Source organism: Pristis pectinata, chromosome 9 (assembly GCF_009764475.1).
Source record: "Pristis pectinata isolate sPriPec2 chromosome 9, sPriPec2.1.pri, whole genome shotgun sequence".
Classification (NCBI taxonomy): domain Eukaryota; kingdom Metazoa; phylum Chordata; class Chondrichthyes; order Rhinopristiformes; family Pristidae; genus Pristis; species Pristis pectinata.
The window spans coordinates 94,635,284-94,655,114 of NC_067413.1; the positions used below are offsets into that span (position 1 = coordinate 94,635,284).

Sequence of the window (19,831 nt, forward strand, 5' to 3'; positions counted from 1 at the left end):
TATTATATTACCTGACAAAGAGCTTTCCTTAAATAAAATAAAAGCATAAAATGCTAGAAACACAATTCAGGTCGGGCAGCATATGTGGGAAGAGAAATGGTTAATGTCTCAAATCAATGACCTTTCATTGGATCTAGAAAAAGTTTTAAAACAAGCACATTTTAAGTTTTGGGGAGGGGGAAGCAGTAATAGATTCAAGACCAAGAGGAAATGAATGAAGCAAAATGAGGTCACACCAGTTGAAAGAGCGGTAAAGGCTAACTGCAAGTTGGGATATCATCCCTTGAGCTTGTGTTGGGCTTCATTCCCACCAGTTCTTGCAGGGGAAAAGCAATTCTCTTGTACTTCTTCAATATAGGGAACTACTTTCAGCGCTCTGTGGAGAAACCAAATGCAGATCGTGTGACTGCTTTACAGATGACCTCCGGTCAGTTCCCAAGGGTTGATCCTGAGCTTCTGGTTGCCTGTCACTTTAATTCTTTTTGCATTCTGACCTCTTGTACTATTTCAGTGATGTGCAACGCAACCCCAAGGCACAGCGTCTCACTAGATACATGACAGCCCTCAAAATTCAACAATTTCAAGAAACTAGCCTTTTCAGTTTTCTACTGGAACTGGGTGTTGATAGGTCATTAACCTGTAATGTTGGAAATTCAAGAGTCTGAGTTGTAGACAATCAAAGACAAAGCACTAATAGTTAAGTAATAGAAAAAACATGGAAATGAATACCACATCGATGCAAATTATCCCTGTAATCTAACTTTCTAACCTTCAGCATTGTTTTAGTGAATCTGCAACCCCCCCTCCACTACCCCAACTCTACCCTTCCTGAAAGCTAAATACAATACTTTACATGGTGAGTTAACTACCAAAGAGTAACCTTCTCCCTTTGCACAAATCTTTGAAAATGGTTGGACAAGGTGAGAACACTGTTCAAAAACACATAGGATCCTTCAGTGGAAAATCAATGAAGTTAAGGTAAACCTATGTAAGTCACTGGTTAGATCTTAGCCAGAGTATTCTAAGAAAACTGTCAAGGCCTTAGGAAGTGGACAGAAAAGATTTATTAAAATAGTAAATGGAACTTGTGTTCTGTCATGAGACTGGAGAAGCTGATGTACTTCACCCGTGAACAGAGAAATTGAGATTTAATAGAGGTTCAGAACAATATGGTGTTTTAATAAACCAGATTAATAAAATCTCTTCATTGGCCTGAAAGTCAGTAATTGGAGGATGCAACTTTAAGCTATTTGGCAAATATCCAGCGAGTAAACAAGACGACATTTTTCTTGTACTGAGTTGAGATGACTGGAATACATTGTCTGACAGTGTGGTGAAACAATATTTGATGGTTTTAGATGAATATTTGAGAAAGTTAAATCTACAAGGCTATGTAATAAAAAACGGAAGTGGGATAACACAGTTCTTCGAGATCCCAGCAAAACATTGGGCTGAATGACCTGTGAGATAAATAACTCTATAGTTACATTTGTTGTCTTATTCTCTTGAAACAAGTTCACAGGCTTTTAATAATGTGTCAGTCAGTTCTCTACAGAACTAACTTTTTGATTTTTAAGAAAATAATCCAATTTACATTTTTTTGGTCTGAAGTGAATTACTTTCGACTGCACCAAAATTGAGCTCCATCTGCACCACTTACTGTCCCGTCCTACCTTAGTGCAATTTGCCAGGTTAGATATACAACTCTCTATTCCTTAAACTAAATTGTTCGTAAATTGTTACATAGCCTTGTAGATTTAACTTTTTCAAATATTCATCTAAAACCATCAAATATTGTTTCAGCACACTGTCAGACAATGTATTCCAGTCATCTCAACTCAGTACAAGAAAAATGTCGTCTTGTTTACTCGCCTCACAATAAATCCCTGGGAGATCCATTTGTCAAATCTTCCAAATCAGAGTAGATTACTTTTACGTATTAATTTCATGACCAATCCTACCCTGGCTTAACTTCTCTGCCTTTCCTGCTTCTAGTCTTGATGATTTCAAAACAAAACTGTCAGTCTTTGCCCTCTGTAAATCTTAGATCTAAACCTAACTTGTGCCAATTTCCTCTGTATTTGCTGGTGTACATCGGCTCACAGTTAGGTAATGTCAATTTTAAAATCTTCACCCATTTTCATATCATGCTATGACTCCCACCTTTCTATCTCTTTCTAATCTATTCCAGCACTACAATAATGAATTGAGGTCTATTCACTTCCCAACTGTAGCCTCTTCATTCCTGACTTTAATTGCTCCAGTATTAGTGGTTGTGCCTTCAGCTGCCTGTGGCTTTCCTCAATGACTTTGACTTTTCCTCTTCCAAAATATTTATTAAAACCAAATTTCGATCAATCTTTTTGGTCAGCTGGTTTACTGTAAATTCCACTGGAATATTTTGTTGTGCTTATGGCACTATAGAAATATTAGTTTTGTGGTTATTCCCATTTTGGTCTTCAACCTCTCATATTATCCACTCTCATGTCTCACTTATTGAATGTCTGCGCAAGTCCACACACTTTACTCAAAAATTTTGACCAAGTTTGTTAGGCAATGACTTATACTTAACATAAACATTTTGGCTCTGATCAGTAGTTTTTATTCAAGTGCTCATTCACTCCATCTCTAATGATCATTCTTGCAGCTTTCCCCACAACTGGCATTAAATTATCATGCTTGTATCGCTTGTTCTCCCCGTCCCAACCTTCCTAAGTAATTGTGACATTAGCAATTTTACAATCAAGGGCACAATTCCCCGATCAGCAAAGCTTTGAAAGATTATAAATGATATTTCTGCAGTTCCCCCAACTACTTTTTAGTACCCTGAGACTGAGAGCACCAGCTCAAGATTCATTTATTTGATCTTCATTATTTTATTCATTACCATTACCTTATTTCTGTTAGGTCCAGTAATTTCCTCCAGTTCATCTATTTTCAATTATCTCTCCAGTAATAGTATTGTATGCTCTCCCTCTACTGTGAAAATGGATAGAATGTATTAAATATTTAAGTAATTATTGTATATAACAGTACTGCCTGCTTTTAATAGGCCACATTTTCCTAAACCATTTATAAAAAGTTACTATAGGCCTTTATATCATGCACTTGATTTTTGTTTCCATGTTCCCTCTTTGCAGCTCTGTATTTCTTTGGTCATTTTAAAGGGTGATTGTTCTGCAAGAAAAACTGAATACAAATCAAAACACGAGAACTTAAGACAATCCATTCCATTTATCCAATTGCCAGCTGGCTCCAGTAAAAGTACTGTAATTGTTAAGAAAACTGGCACCAAAATAAAAAAAACAATCAAAATGAAAATGCAAAACTTCTCCTTTATATAATGAAATTAAAAGCAGATTGTCAAAATTTACAGATCGCAGTTGAGACTGTATTGAATGTGCTAGAATTGGCCATTGCATCCTTGGTTTAGGATCCCCTTCAACTCTTACTGGAAGTTTTGTTTCATGGGTGAAGAGATGTTCAAATAACTATGAACTATTGCACGGTTAATGAACCAAGGACCGAGTTGTGCAGAAAACAAAAATTAAGCAAGAATTCTATAACAAAATGTTGCAGAAAGTCAACCCAAATAACTTAGAGCCCCAATTTAGTGCAGGTTACAGCAGCTTTGCTCAAGATGTAACATTGCACATTTAGCCCAAATCAGAAGGTTATAGGTTAAAACCACACTCTTGGTGTGCAGACATAATTTAAAATGCATTGTCAAAGCTATCGCTTCTCTGGCACAATTTAAATTCAAGGTCTAATTTGCCTCTTTATTTGACCACCGAGGATTTCATGGTTCTACTTGTGCCACCTGTGGCTGAAAGGCAGCATTCTTGCCCCCAAATTAGAAATTTGCAGAGTTAAATCCCTTTCCAGAAACTCGTGTGCAAAGTCAGGTCCAGTACTTCAGTACACTGCAGAAAGAGGGCTGCACTGAAGCAAAGTCTTGCAAATGAGGCTCAAGTCAAAATACTCGTGTTAAATTGTTACCTTTCTTGAGCACATTGATAACATTTGTTCTGTTAATTTACTCCTTTTGAGCCATTAACTTCTGTGTAAATCTTAAGCATATTTTCTAAGTACTCTGTTGGTACACGCAGTGATGGGCAACTGCTTAATCAGCTGAAGACTTGTACTCATACCTGCAACTTCCTCTGATGTACCCATACCAGCAGTGGTAATTGAGAAATCCTAATTTTTGCATTGAACAATACAAGGCCAGCATTTATTGTCCATCTAGAATTGGCTTTGACCTGGCACAAAAGGAGACAACAGCTTGATGTAGTCGTAATCACTGGATCGCACCTGACAGACAAAATACCAGAATTCTCCCTCACAATCCATGGGTAAGAACAGACCCACCACAGGTGGTGGCACAGTGGTAAACAGGTGGATGGGAGTAGCCTTTGGAGGTCTTATCATTGAGTCTGTTGAGGGGTGACGAGATGTGTTCATGGGGAAGAGGGAGAGGTTGTCTGGACACGTATAGAATTTGACACTGTGCCTTTTGATGACGTCAGATCATGTAGATGTGAAAATAAGGAGGTCCAAAATTATTTTCTTGGGGTAAATCCAGGTGCAAACAAATGGAGGTGGGAAAAGCAGCCATGCTGTCTCTGTTTAAAGCCGGGCGTATCAAAAAGAAAACTGGTGAGGGCTTTCTGCGACAATTGGACATGGAGGGCTGTTATTGGAGGAGCATGTCAAAGAGCAAAGAAAAATACAGCAGAGGAACAGGCCCTTTGGCCCATGATATCTGTATCAACCACGATACCAATTTAAACTAAACCATTTGCCTGCACACGGTCTATGTCCCATTTGGCTGAAGGCAAATTGAAAAAAGGTGAGAATGAATAGTTTCCCAATATTGCCATCACACAGGATGCAATTTACAACTTGAATTTCATGCTAATATTTCAGTCAACAAGTATGTTTATGTCCTTCTGCTCTCCAAATCACTTGTGCTAAGTCAGCTTGATCCTTTTTCTTTTGCATTGTGCAGTCTTAATGCAACAAGTTATTTGTCCTAAAATTATTGGGGCAGAGCTTATACTGGATTTACAGATGCTGGTATTTATGCTGGAATTTGTAGGCAGTCCCATTCAAATTAATGGGAGAAATCAGCAGCTGGATAAAAAAGCTAAGTATCATTATTTATTTAAGACTGCTTTGATGCTATCAAATTGATTTTTTAGTAGCTGATTGTTTTGAATGTAAAATGTGAAAATACTTTTAAAATGTCTTAATTGTTACTGTTTATAAAATGTTTTTGGATACACTGTCAGGAGCAGTTCTCTATCTCACAGCAGGTGAGGCTTCTCTAGCTGTCAGAGCTATTCTGCAAGTTATGCTTCTTGTGGTGGACTACATCAGGTTCCATGCAGGAACAAACAGCGCAGCCAAAGACAGGTAGCCAGCAACTTTGGAAAATCTGGGAGATTTACAACACTGGGGTTAATTCAAAATGAAATTCAGCTGTTTTGGACATAATGAGTTACTACTGTAACATTTTTGTACAGAAAACTTTGCAGATAGATTCACTAGTTAATAACAAAAACAATTAATTAATACGATAACTTTCAGTTTAAGATCTCGTTGAGAGGAAATGAAAGAAAAACTCTCTCATGATGTAACTGTACATATTTTGATTTCATAGGACAAGTGCCCTAATGCAGAATATACATTTACCACATTGAGAAATATTCCCTTCTTTATGAAGGCAACACCTTCATATTTTTTTTCCAATAAGATATCTTCCAATCTAAATTCAAAGCGATTAAATTTAAAGGTCAGCTGGATGTGGTTTAAGGCTTTTATATTCATTGTCATTGCTTTACCATTAATTTATATGACTGATGTAATACTTTCCTTTTACTAATTCAAACCTTGGGGTTTTGGGAACCTTAGGAGGGTTAACGACGTAACAATTAGACATAGGCTGATAAGTGGCAAGTAACATTCATGCCACAGGAAGGGGGGTGGTGCACACGCTCCTGTCTACATCAATGGTGCTGAGGTCGAGAGCGTTGAGTGCTTCAAGTTCCTAGGAGTGAACACCACCAATAGCCTGTCCTGGTCCAACCACGTAGACGCCACGGCAAAGAAAGCACCTCTACTTCCTCAGGAGGCTAAAGAAATTTGGCATGTCCCCTGTGACACTCACCAGTTTTCATTGATGCACCATAGAAAGCATCGTATCTGGATGCATTACGGCTTGGTATGGAATCTACTCTGCCCCTGACTGCAAGAAACTGCAGAGAGTTGTGGACACAGCTCAGCACATCACGGAAACCAGCCTCCCCTCCAGGGACTCTGTCTATACTTCTCGCTGCCTTGGTAAAGCAGCCAGCATAATCAAAGACCCCACCCACCCAGACATTCTCTCTTCTCCCCTCTTCCATCGGGCAGAAGAAACAAAAGCCTGAAAGCACATACCACCAGGCTCAAGGACAGCTTCTATCCCACTGTTATAAGACTATTGAACTGTTCCCTAATACGATAAAATAGACTTTGAGCTCACAATCTACCTCGTTATGACCTTGCACCTTATTGTCTGCCTGCACTTTCTCTGTTGCTGTTACATTTTATTCTGCATCCTGTTATTGTTTTACCCTGTACTACCTCAATGCACTGTGTAATGAATTGATCTGTATGAATGGTATGCAAGACAAGCTTTTCACTGTACCTCAGTACATGTGACAATAAAACAATCCAAGGCAATGAGCATCTCCAACAAGATGGAGTTTAAATCATCCACTCTTGATAATGCAATGGCACTACCATCATCGAGTCCGCACCGTCAAGATTCCAAGGGGAGTTGGTATAGACCAGAAACTCATCTGAACCAGCCACATAAATACTGTGACTACAAGAAGCAGGTATCCTGTGGCAAGTGACACATCTCGTGACACCCCAAGACATTTCCACCATCTATAAGACACATCAATGCGAAGGAAAACTCCCGAATTGCATGGATGAATGTCGCACCAACAACTCTAAAGAAACTCAACACCATTCAGGACAAAGTGGCCCCCTTGCTGGCAACTTATTAACAACACTAACCATTTAATTTCCTCCACCACCAGTGCAGTAGTGTGGACTAACAAAAAATGCAGTGCATTCACTCACCAAAGCTTTTTCTCTTTCTTTTTTATATATTTTTTCCCTTTAAATATAGGGGAAAAATTAGGCCATTCAGCCCATCGAGTTTGCTCCACCATTCAATCATGGTGAACTTTTTTTTCAACTCCATTCTTCCACCTTCTCTCCGTAACCCTTAACCCCCTTAGCAATCAAGAACCTGTCAATCTCTGCCTTAAATACCCCCAATGTCTTGGCCCCCACGGCCTTCTGTGGCAATGAATTCCACAGATTCACCACCCTCTAGCTGAAGGAATTCCTCCTCATCTGTTTTAAAGGGATGCCCCTTTTATTCTGAGGCTGTGCCCTCTCATCCTAGACTCACCTATTAATGGAAACATCCTCTCTACGTCCACTCTATCCAGACCTTTCAGTATCTGGTAGGTTTCAATGAGATCTGCCTCATCCCCTTGAACTCCATCAAGTACAAACCCAGAGACATCAAATGCTCCTCCTATGTTAACCCTTTCAGTCCTGGGATCATTCTTGTGAACCTCCTCTGGACCCTCTCCAGGGCCAGCACATCCTTCCTTAGGTATGCAAAACTACTCCAATAGCATGTCCCAAATCCATGACCTATATCACCAAGTGCAAGGGGAGAGGGACACTACCACCTGCAGGTTCCCCTTAAGGTTGCATATCGTCTTAGCGTGGGAATATATTGCCAGTCCTTCATCATCAGTGAAACTCCCTTCCCAACTACACTGTAGGAGTTCCTTCACCAGAATGACTGCAGCAACTTAAGTAGGTGGCTCACCTCCACTCTAATCTGGATGGGCAATAAATGCTGGTCTTGCTGACAATGCCCAGATCCTAAAAATGAATGAAAGATATTACATATTACAAAATAACCCAGGTTATGATTACTAATCAAAGGTGTGTAACAGCAGGATGATAACAGGATGCAAAAGTGGGTGGTGATGCTTTCAGAAGAATTAAGATGAACATAGAACACTACAGCACAGTGCAGGCTTTTCGGCCCACAGTGTTGTGCCGACATTTTATCCTGCTCTAAGATCTATCTAACCCTTCCCTCCTACATAGTCCCCCATTTTTCTATCATGTGTACATGGTTGGTTGAAGTTTAGAAAATAATCACTTCCCTTCTCTCACAATGCTTTTTTGTCCCCCCAGAAGGGTTAAGGGTCATGCAATTTTTATTTGGCATTGAGTCCAAACCTTCTGTTTCTGGTTAATGTAATGTGCAAAATTACAAAAACTGAGACACTGAAGTGAGATAGTTCAGTTGGATTGCAAGTCCATGCTGGTTTAGCTGATCGCGACCTGCACCCCTCAGTTAGGGAGGTGAAAAAAAAACACCCAGGGTCATTAATCCTAATGACTCGGACTCAGCTGTGATGCCTCCTTTAGTGGACTAACATGATGCAATGCTGTTATCAATCTCCCCATCAACCCAAGCAACAATTCACCAGAGCTGGTCTCATGGCATCTGTGGATTATACCCAAATGAGATAAATAACTGACGTGGGGAAAAATATTAAAATGATTAATATGCAAAGTTATCTAAACATTTCTTCTCTCCAGCCTTGAGATTGAACTATCAAGAAGCAAAACCACTGGAGCTGCGTTTCCCTTGCAGGCAAAAGAGGCAAACATAATCAGAGTTTGCGTAGTAATCAAAAAGCAGAAAAACTGAGATGCTGGAAGTCTGAAATAAAACCAGAGGAAGCAGGTTATGCGACATCTCTAAAGGGGGGGGGGGAAAAAAGAGGTCAATGGAACTATAAAAGAGGAAGCGTGTAGCTGCCGTACAAGGTGGGGCCAGGGACCTGATCCTTGGCAATACAGGGCGGGAGGAATGAAGAAAGATAATAGAATGCATTCCCTCACTATTTATTGGGTGAAAATTTCAGATTGGGCGACTGCTTGGGGAGCACTTCTGTTCAATCCACAGGAGTGGCCCACACAGCTTCCGGCTGCCTGCCACTTGAATTTCCTATTCCACTCCCACAATGACCTTACAACTTCATGAAACTACAAATAGATTTCTGGCCACCTACACCGTTACAACAAAGTCCAATGTGGGCTTGAGGAACAGCAGCTCATCGTCCATCTGGACATGCTGTAGACTTTTGGACTCGATATCAATTTCTCCAACTTCAGGTAGCTTGCTCTTTCATGCTGTTTGTACCAGAACTGACCATTCCTGCCAGTCATCCATCTATGATTTGTCTCTCTCCATTCGTACAGCCTGACCTGGGCATGTCCCATAGCCTTGCTGTTAGCAACAGATAGCACTGGCAAAATAGCATAATCTGAATCTAAATGCCACAGTAACCCATTTGATCTGTCACAGACATGCCCTTTCTCCTATTCATTCCTCCTAGCACCTTCTCTTCAACTTCAAATCAACTATTTTTAAAAAAAATCCATTTCACAGTTTTGATGAATGGTCTTGGACCTGAAATATTAACTCGTTCTTCTTTCCACAGATGCTTCCTGACATGCCGAGTGTTCCCAGAACTTTCTATTTTTATTTGAAATTTTAGGCAACGATTTTTTTCTCTTCAAAACCACTTTGCTGTTAGAGAGGTTAGAAGCCAATGATTCCAGAAACAAATAAATTTCATTCACTTTCAAAGGTATACGTAAAGATGAATTTTGAAAACAAATGCATACCTGTGTCCATTGCTTGGGTTATGACAAAAGAGCCATGCAGAAAGATCTATAAAGCAGATTGTCAATTACAACTGCAGCTCTTGCTAAATAAAGAGAGAAAAAAGTGGTTTGCAAAATGTGGTTGAAGCACACATTGGAATCACACCCGAGGAGAGAATTGTAACACCTGCAAAATAATCACATTTGCTCAATTATTGTAACCTAAAATTTTAGTAAGGATTCAATACCCTTTTGATGATCTACTGTGGTGCTTTAAGAAAAAATATGTACAGACATGCAGTGTGCTGGCATCAGAAACATGGCCTCTTGAAGCAATGTAATAAGACAGACACAAGATGATTTAACAGAAAGCAGTCTGTCTAGAAAGCCACACCGAAGCAAGTTCAAAATATCAAACTACTTTGCATTTAAGAAAATTCTAGCATGAATTGTCCAAAGTAATTTTTTTTTGAAGTATCCAGCATCAATGGATCAAATGTAAAAAACTAAAGCATCAGTTATCTCTTCAAAATGTAGTATTTAACAAAGCACAGTGAAATGCACTGAATTACCACCAGTAGAATGAACAGGAGATCACATCAAACTTCCTGTCTTTGGTCATAAGTTTTTTTGCAACATTTTGCCAATAATTTCCAGACAGTTTACCTCCTGTGGGTCATTGAGACCAAACATAAAAAGTACCCCTGCAACTCTAGACCCAGGAACAGGGATAACATAAAGTCAAAAATAATTAATGCCTGGCTGACAGGTCTTCTAAAGTAACAGAGCAATGCAGATCAAATTAACGTTGGCATTAAAATTCTTGACTGTATTAAAAGCAAAGCTCAGTTTTAAAACAAACTTCACTTTCCCCCACTGTTCAAATTCACTTGCAAACAAGAGACTGGGAAATAGATGGAATAATGGATTTTTTACGTGCCAAGGCTCATGAGCAGAGAAAGACACGGCCAATAGTCTTTACAGTCCTGTGGAATTCTATGGAAGTTTATTGTTGTTTGGTCTGTCATATGAAGACCTGATGTGAACTCCTGCAGTGAAATCTAGCATAAAATAAACATTAAACACCTAAATATTTGTCTAATGAGCCACCAAATATTGATATGTTTATCATCAGTCTCTCTTCAACATCATGACGGTTTACTTAAGGGTGTCCAAACTAAAATGCAGTGGTCCAATAATGCAAGACCTGCATTATGATTAGGGGAACACATTCTTGCTTCCACAAAAATCTGAAGAACTCTAGCTTCTGGCTTCATTCTCTCCTCCGACCATCATTACACACTGAACTTAGCTATTTGGAAATCCAGTGTCATGACTAACACATATCCTCCCCATCACAAATACCATACACTCCATCATCAACACCAAATCGTAACTTAGCAGATCTATCACTGATGTCTTTGTCTAAGCCTACATCACCTTTCAACTCACATCTCGGCTATCCTTCCATCCTCTATAAACTTCATCTTACTCAGGCACGCCTAAGCCTACATGAACCCCCAGTTGTTCATGTTCAGTCTTTGCTGGTTCAGTGGTACAACGTTTCAGACTTGGAACTCCAATTCATTTTCAAGTCCCTTCAAAGCTTTACTTCTCTCATTAATCCTCCCCTATGTTCCTCAGACATCTTGCACATCTCTCCTACTTTTTGTTCCATTATTGATAAATTCTGCTTTTGAAGTAAACTTTCTAACATTTGTTCCTCAACCACCTCCAAATACTCAATGTCCTCCTTAAAACCAATCATTTCAACCAGGCTTTAGTTATCCTTCAATTATTTCCTTTGTTGACATCCAATTAGCCTTTTTGCACCAGTTATATAGTTTTTAATGAAGTGCATCCTGACTCAAAAGATCCTTCGTTCATCTATCCCATACCATCAATTATTTTTCTATCCAATATTTCTGCAAAGACACTATTTCATACTGCTCTACCTGTATTCTGTCTGCTTTCTTCATTTACTTTTCTGTTCTCAAAATCTAGAATCAACTTGAATTTTCTTGCTTTTACCTGAAGCTCTCTCCAATTCCAAGTTTCCATGGGTTCAGATTTTTGGATCACAGGATCAGATGTGTGTCCGGTTATCTATTCATTTCCATAGAACCATAGAGCACAATACAGGCCCTTCGGCCCACCATGTTGTGCCGCCCTTCAAACCACACCTAAGACTATCTAACCCCTTCCTCCCACATATCCCTCTAACTTAAATTCCTCCATATGCTTATCTAACAATCTCTTGAATTTGACCAACGTATCAGCCTCCACCACCACCCCAGGCAGTGCATTCCATGCACCAACCACTCTCTGGGTGAAAAACCTCCCTCTGATATCTCCTTTGCACTTCCCACCCATTACCTTAAAGCCATGACCTCTTGTTTTGAGCATTGGTGCCCTGGGAAAGAGGCACTGGCTGTCCACTCTATCTATTCCTCTAAATATATTGTATACCTCTATCAGGTCTCCCCTCATCCTCCTCCTCTCCAGTGAGAACAGCCCTCGCTCCTTTAGTCTCTCCTCATAATCCATACTCTCTAATCCAGGCAGCATCCTGGTAAATCTCCTCTGCACCCTTTCCAACGCCTCCACATCCTTCCTATAATGAGGCGACCAGAACTGGACACAGTACTCTAAGTGTGGTCTAACCAGAGTTTTGTAAAGCTGCATCATTACTTCGCGGCTCTTAAACTTGATCCCACAACTTATGAAAGCTAACATCCCATAAGCTTTCTTAACTACCCTATCCACCTGTGAGGCAACTTTCAGTGATCTGTGGACATGAACCCCCAGATCCCTCTGCTCCTCTACACTGCCCAGAATCCTGCCATTTACCTTGTACTCTGCCTTGGAGTTTGTCCTTCCACAGTGTACTACCTCACACTTCTCTGGATTGAACTCCATCTGCCACTTACCAGCCCAGCTCTGCATCCCATCAATATCCCTCTGTAAGCTTCGACAGCCCTCCACACTAGCCACAACACCACCGATCTTTGTGTCATCTGCAAACTTGCTAACCCACCCTTCCACCCCCTCATCTAAGTCATTAATAAATATCACAAAAAGTCGAGGTCCCAGAACCCATCCCTGTGGGACACCACTAGTCACAGCCCTCCAATCTGAATGCACTCCCTCCACCACAACCCTCTGCTTTCTACAGGCAAGCCAATTCTGAATCCACACTGCCAAGCCTCCCTGGATCCCTTGGCCTCTGACCTTCTGAAGAAGCCTACCATGTGGAACCTTGTCAAATGCTTTACTAAAATCCATGTAGACCACATCCACTGCACTACCCTCATCAATCTTCCTGGTCACCTCCTCAAAGAACCCTATCAGGCTAGTGAGGCAAGATCTTCCCTTCACAAAGCCATGCTGGCTGTCGCTAATCAGTCCATGATTCTCTAAATGCTCATAGATCCTATCTCATAGAGTCCTTTCTAACAGCTTACCCACCACAGACGTAAGGCTCACTGGTCTGTAATTCCCTGGACTATCCCTATTACCTTTTTTGAATAAGGGGACAACATTCACCACCCTCCAATCCTCCGGTACCATCCCCGTGGACAACGAGGACGCAAAGATCCTAACCAATGGTTCAGCAATCTCCTCCCTCGCCTCACGAAGCAGCCTGGGGAATATTCCGTCAGGCCCTGGGGACTTATCTGTCCTAATATTTTCTAACAACGCCAACACATCCTCTCTCTTGATACCTACATACTCCAGAACATTACCCTTACCAACACTGTCCTCAGCATCATCAAGACCCCTCTCCTTGGTGAATACTGAAGAGAAGTATTCATTGAGAACCTCACCCACTTCCACAGCTTCCAGGCACATCCTCCCACCTTTGTCTCTAATCAGACCTACCTTTACTCTAGTCATCCTTCTGCTCTTCACGTACAAGAAAAAAGCCTTGGGATTCTCCTTAACCATACTCGCCAAAGCCTTTTCATGTCCCCTTCTCGCTCTCCTCAGCCCCTTCTTAAGTTCCTTCCTAGCTACTCTATATTCCTCACGAGCCCTGTCTGATCCTTGCTGCTTACACCATATGTATGCTGCCTTCTTCTTCCTAACTAGTTGTTCCACCTCTTGTCACCCACGGTTCCTTCACCCTGCCATTCCTTCTCTGCCTCACCGGACAAATTTATCCTTAACATCCTGCAAGATATCCCTGAACATCGACCACATCTCCATAGTATATTTCCCTTCAAAAATGTCATCCCAATTTACACTCCGAAGTTCTCGCCTTATAGCCTCATAATTCACCTTTCCCTGATTAAATATCCTCCTGTCCTCTTTGCTCCTATCCCTGTCCATGACAATTCTAAAGGTTATGGAGCAATGGTCACTGTCCCCCAAATGCTCACTCACCAATAGATCTGTCACCTGTCCCGGTTCTTCACCTAAAACTAGATGTAATATGGCATTCCCTCTAGTCGGCCTTATCAGCTTTAAAATTTATCTTCACATGATTTTCCTCACACAGGAGAACATCACCCAACTCTGTTCCAGACTGTGAATTAGCTTTCAACTGTTGAACAAATTTATTAACAATTAAAAATGTGCAAATAGCATGAATAGCATGGAGTTTTCAGCAGTTATTAAACTTGTTGCCCATTCAGTTATTAAACAGTTATCCACTCTGTAAAATTGCTTGGTTTTACCTAATCTACAAATTTTACACTATCCAATGTGAATCCAAGGTGTGAAAAGTCCAGGAACACACAATGGCGAATGAAATTTAAATAATTGCATTGACTAAAGCATATATTTGAAGAAATCTAAAATAATGTTTGTATTTGGCTTAATTCATTCTTTGGACATTTGGTTGGGCTGGAATTTAAATAGACAAAGCAATTTATACATACATATTATGATGGAACAAACAAGCTCGTTCTAAAGCTTAATTTTTTTTTAAACAATCCTTTCCTCCTCCAATAAGTTCAACCACGATCACAGATACATAGATGATACACGTCCACAAGTTCGTTTCTGTCAACAAATACATCAGAAGAGTACAAACATTTAATTTTTGGTCATATGGAGAATAACTGGTCTGTTAAACGCATAGGGATCAACAAGCAATCTGCTGGAGTTAAGCAGCACCTGTGGAGGGGAAAGGAATTGCTGACATTTCATGTCGAAACCTTGTGTCAGGATGTTGCTTTGCATTTGACATCATCAGCACAAAAACATCAAGTTCCATCAAATCAGTGATAATAAAAAAATTATAAACAATATTTCATTGCATTTTTATAGATGTATTGTATTTGAATTACAAACTCAAAATAGTCATAATGCACTTCCAAACTAAAAGTCAGAATATTCACATCTATTTCCTGTTTCTATAAGCAAATGAAACACATTCTCTTTACTTAACAGCATTACCTCCATGAGTTCGAACATCATAAAGACAGCTAAATGCCCTAAATAAAATAATTTCCTTAGTATTCTTAAGAATGCAATCTTGTAGTTTATTCATTGTTCCAGATTCTCATTGTATCAGGAAATATTAAAGTTACATATCTCGTTAAGCAGAAAGCAGCATAAGGTTTTAGATCCTGATTCACTCGCGCCTACTTAGCAGGTATCTTTGGTGCTGAGATGATAAATGGAAAACAATAATTCCATTTAATATTTTAAATACACCATTCAACAAATCTAGTCCTAAGTTAGCAGAGTGCTGGACAAAACAATGTAATGTAAATGTTTAGCTTTATTAAAATACAGTAATATCTGGAGTGAAGTAAATTAAAAAATGTTTAACTTGGAGCCCAATGTCAAATAGTTGACATTCTGACAGCCCTAAATTATGGTGCTCAGCACAAACTTAAATCACTGATATCGCTATTCACTAAACTCTGACGCCTATTCAGATTTAGGGAGCATACAGTGGCATGCAAAAGTTTGGGCACCCCTGGTCAAAATTTCTGTTACTGTGAAAAGCTAAGCGAGTAAAAGATGACCTGATTTCCAAAAGGCATAAAGTTAAAGATGACACATTTCTTTAATATTTTAAGCAAGATTACTTTTTTATTTCCATCTTTTACAGTTCCAAAATAACAAAAAAGGAAAAGGGCCCAAAGCAAAAGTTTGGGCACCCTGCATGGTCAATACTTAGTAACATCCCCTTTGGCAAGTATCACAGCTTGAAAACGCTTTCTGTAGCCAGCTAAGAGTCTTTCAGTTCTTGTTTGGGGGATTTTTGCCCATTCTTCCTTGCAAAAGGCTTCTAGTTCTGTGAGATTCTTGGGCCGTCTTGCATGCACTGCTCTTTTGAGGTCTATCCAAAGATTTTCGATGATGTTTAGGTCGGGGGACTATGAGGGCCATGGCAAAACCTTCAGCTTGTGCCTCTTGAGGTAGTCCATTGTGGATTTTGAGGTGTATTTAGGATCGTTTTCCTGTTGTAGAAGCCATCCTCTTTTCACCTTCAGCTTTTTTTTTACAGACAGTGTGATGTTTGCTTCCAGAATTAGCTGGTATTTAATTGAATTCATTCTTCCTTCTACCAGTGAAATGTTCCCCGTGCCACTGGCTGCAACACAAGCCCAAAGCATGATCGATCCACCCCCGTGCTTAACAGTTGGAGAGGTGTTCTTTTCATGAAATTCTGCACCCTTTTTCTCCAAACATACCTTTGCTCATTGCAGCCAAAAAGTTCTATTTTAACTTCATCAGTCCACAGGACTTCTTTCCAAAATGCATCAGGATTGTTTAGATGTTCCTTTGCAAACTTCTGACGCTAAATTTTGTGGTGAGGATGCAGGAAAGTTTGTTGAAAAAAGGGTGCAGAATTTCATGAAAAGAACACATCTCCAACTGTTAAGCATGGGAGTGGATCGATCATGCTTTGGGCTTGTGTTGCAGCCAGTGGCACGGGGAACATTTCACTGGTAGAGGGAAGAATGAATTCAATTAAATACCAGCTAATTCTGGAAGCAAACATCACACCACCTGTTAAAAAAAAAGCTAAAGATTTAAAGAGGATGGCTTCTACAACAGGATAACGATCCTAAACACACCTCAAAATCACAATGGACTACCTCAAGAGGCACAAGCTGAAGGTTTTGCCATGGCCCTCACAGTCCCCCGACCTAAACATCATCGAAAATCTGTGGATAGAGCTCAAAAGAGCAGTGCATGCAAGACGGCCCAAGAATCTCACAGAACTAGAAGCCTTTTGCAAGGAAGAATGGGCAAAAATCCCCCAAACAAGAATTGAAAGACTTTTAACTGGCTACAGAAAGCGCTTTCAAGCTGTGATACTTGCCAAAGGGGGTGTTACTAAGTACTGACCATGCAGGGTGCCCAAACTTTTGCTTTGGGCCCTTTTCCTTTTTTGTTATTTTGAAACTGTAAAAGATGGAAATAAAAAAGTAATCTTGCTTAAAATATTAAAGAAATGTCATTTTTCACTTTATGCCTTTTGGAAATCAGGTCATCTTTTACTCGCTTATTCACAGTAACAGAAATTTTGACCAGGGGTGCCCAAACTTTTGCATGCCACTGTATGCCACATTCACATTGATCTAATGGCAATTATAAGTTATGTAGTTCCCACATAGCTGAGACTACAAGTCCAGTTGATACCTAACAGTTGAGATGAAGTGTGATTTCTTCAGTTCCAATGTTCAACTTCTCACAGACTTGGAGCTTCATTATTCCTACTTTAAAGAAGGTAGAAATTTTATTTGAAAACTACTAGTGGCTGGAAGGGGACTAATGAAAAACCAAGATTTGTGGGTGTATTATGGGAGAATTGTTTTTGCTGTCATATGACAAGGAAGTTATTTACTGCACTGTGGGGGACTTTGAGGAACAAGATTGGAAAGTGTGAAGTTCGAATCAAAGGTTTATGCAATATTATTCATAAACAAGTATTAAAAATAATACTATTACATTTAATAGAGTAAATAAAAAAACACTGAAGCAATGAGGAGGAAAGGACATTTAGCCAATTAGGAAAAGGAAAGTTACTTGCACTCACAACAGACACAATCACGAAAGACAAAACATTTTATTGTACAAACTTATATGGACCCCATAGCACACTTATAAAACCAGATTAAATGTACTACAAACAATCATTATCTTTTAAAATACCATGTACCATAAGTCCGTGGATGCAAGTAAAAGAATCAGCACCATCATCAATTAACAAGATATCAATGCCAATTAAATAGAGCATAGGTTGACAGCGCTTAGGAACAATTTCTAAAATAACTAAGTTATAAGGAGAGTGGGTTCACTTCATTACCTTGAGCGAACTGTGACTGCTAAGAGACCAGAACATGCTTGACTCCATTCCAGAACTGGGCTTCATTGCTTTCAGGGAATTGGAAAATGTAACATAACCAAAATCCATAACATTCTGCTCCACATTTTCTCCCCTCCTTATCTTAGTGTTTCCCACCACTGTCTCCTGTCCACTGCTCCAACCCCATTTGCATACCTGGGAGAGTCCCTGGATGATCCGAGGCATTTTACCTATTGCCATGTGCAAGCTTCAGCAGTACTCTTGCTGAGGAACTTCTGGGTTGAGCTTTTCCTGCATTGCATGGTAAATACCAATAATGTTCATTGCATCGAGTTTACAACGAACTACATTTCCCCAACAAACTTGTGCAGAACAAAAAGCAGATAAAGAGTGCAATGTACTGCAGGGTTGTGCAAACTAGCAGACCTACTGGAAAGATATGCTTACAAAGAACAGTTGTATGGATGCGTGGAAATGCAAGGGTGGGGGTGGGTTGGAAAGGAAGTTGATTTTGAGCAGTTTGTAAAGGCAAGGGTAATAAGTTTGGAGAAACCAGTAACTGCAGTTTAGGTCAACTAAACATATGTGTTGAGTACATATTCATTTTGTACATGTACGTTACATAATACCAATAGTTTGCAGGAAAAAGTGGGCACAGAGGTTACCACTGTTGCTTTGCAATTGGTCCTTGATTCTTGCACGTTTGTTGGGCTGCTTGGACAATTCACCATTTCATTTAGTCTGAAATTGAAGGAGAGTTAAGAGACCGTCCACTAGCTGGGCTGTTTGCAAAAGTAAACAGGTCTTTTTCTTTATCTTTCCCATCATGTTTGTGTTTATGCTTATGCTTGTGTTTATGTTTTTTCTTCTTTTTCTTGTGTTCATGATGGTGGTGATGATGGTGTTCCCCATGTCTTGATGAACTTGACTCTTTGCCAAGTGAAGGAACCGGCGTGGTTGGCATGGAAATCATGCCAGTTTCTATGGCTGGTGCTTCTTTGCCTAGGAAAATAACAAACACAGTGATACGTTCATCCGTATCGCTTCCTACTCAATTGTATCATCTGTGTAAATGCAGGTGGTGTAATACGTGTTCATGACAAACTCATTACGTGTAATATGCAAATATGTGCACATACACACACAGGGACTGTCAAGGTAAATTGTGCACAGTGGATGATAATGATATTTAAAATAACTATAGTGAAACAACAAACATCCATCCCAACACCATCACTAACATTGGGTCTTACCACACATCCCTATGGAAGTCCCCGTTTCCAGTGCCGGCACTGGCGTAAACTAGCAGCAACATCTTCCACCCTGCTACATATGTTGCTTTGCTGGAATCCTCTGAGCGTAAAGGGGCAGCACCATCTTCTGCTTATACCCTAGACCACAGGCTGGGACATCTGCCCCTGAGTTCATGCTGGATTAAACCTGGCACCGCCAGAAACTCAGGGGCAAAGTTACCATTCGAATTAATGAGAGGCATTGAAAATGCCTGGGAGAAAGGTAAGCAGTTCTAATTTTATAATTTAAGTTAATAATAATGATTTAATTGAGTTTCAGTGCTTGGGTAAGCTTAGTTTAAATGTAAAGACAAAGTAAATTAATTTTTTGTAACAATACCTTTTTAATATGTGCCAAACGTCACCGAATTTTCATGAATATGAAAGATTTAAAGATCCTAATCACATGAATAGCCTTAGCAGCCTGTGAGTCTAGATGAAAGGCAGAGCAGTAGGATGTTGGGGTGGTGGGGCCTCACCAACTGTTAAAGTGATT

At 39.9% G+C, this 19,831-nt stretch overlaps 1 protein-coding gene across 1 annotated transcript in view; it reads right to left on the bottom strand.

Annotated features, from left to right (window-relative positions):
- Positions 1-18,508: 18,508 nt before the first annotated feature.
- taf2 (TAF2 RNA polymerase II, TATA box binding protein (TBP)-associated factor) overlaps positions 18,509-19,831 on the bottom strand; it is an 84,846-nt gene continuing 83,523 nt past the window's right edge. Inside the window, exon 27 of the mRNA XM_052022623.1 lies at positions 18,509-19,045. Within this exon, the coding sequence (XP_051878583.1) occupies positions 18,780-19,045 (266 nt within the window). The 3' untranslated portion in view covers positions 18,509-18,779. The remainder of the gene's footprint in view (positions 19,046-19,831) is intronic.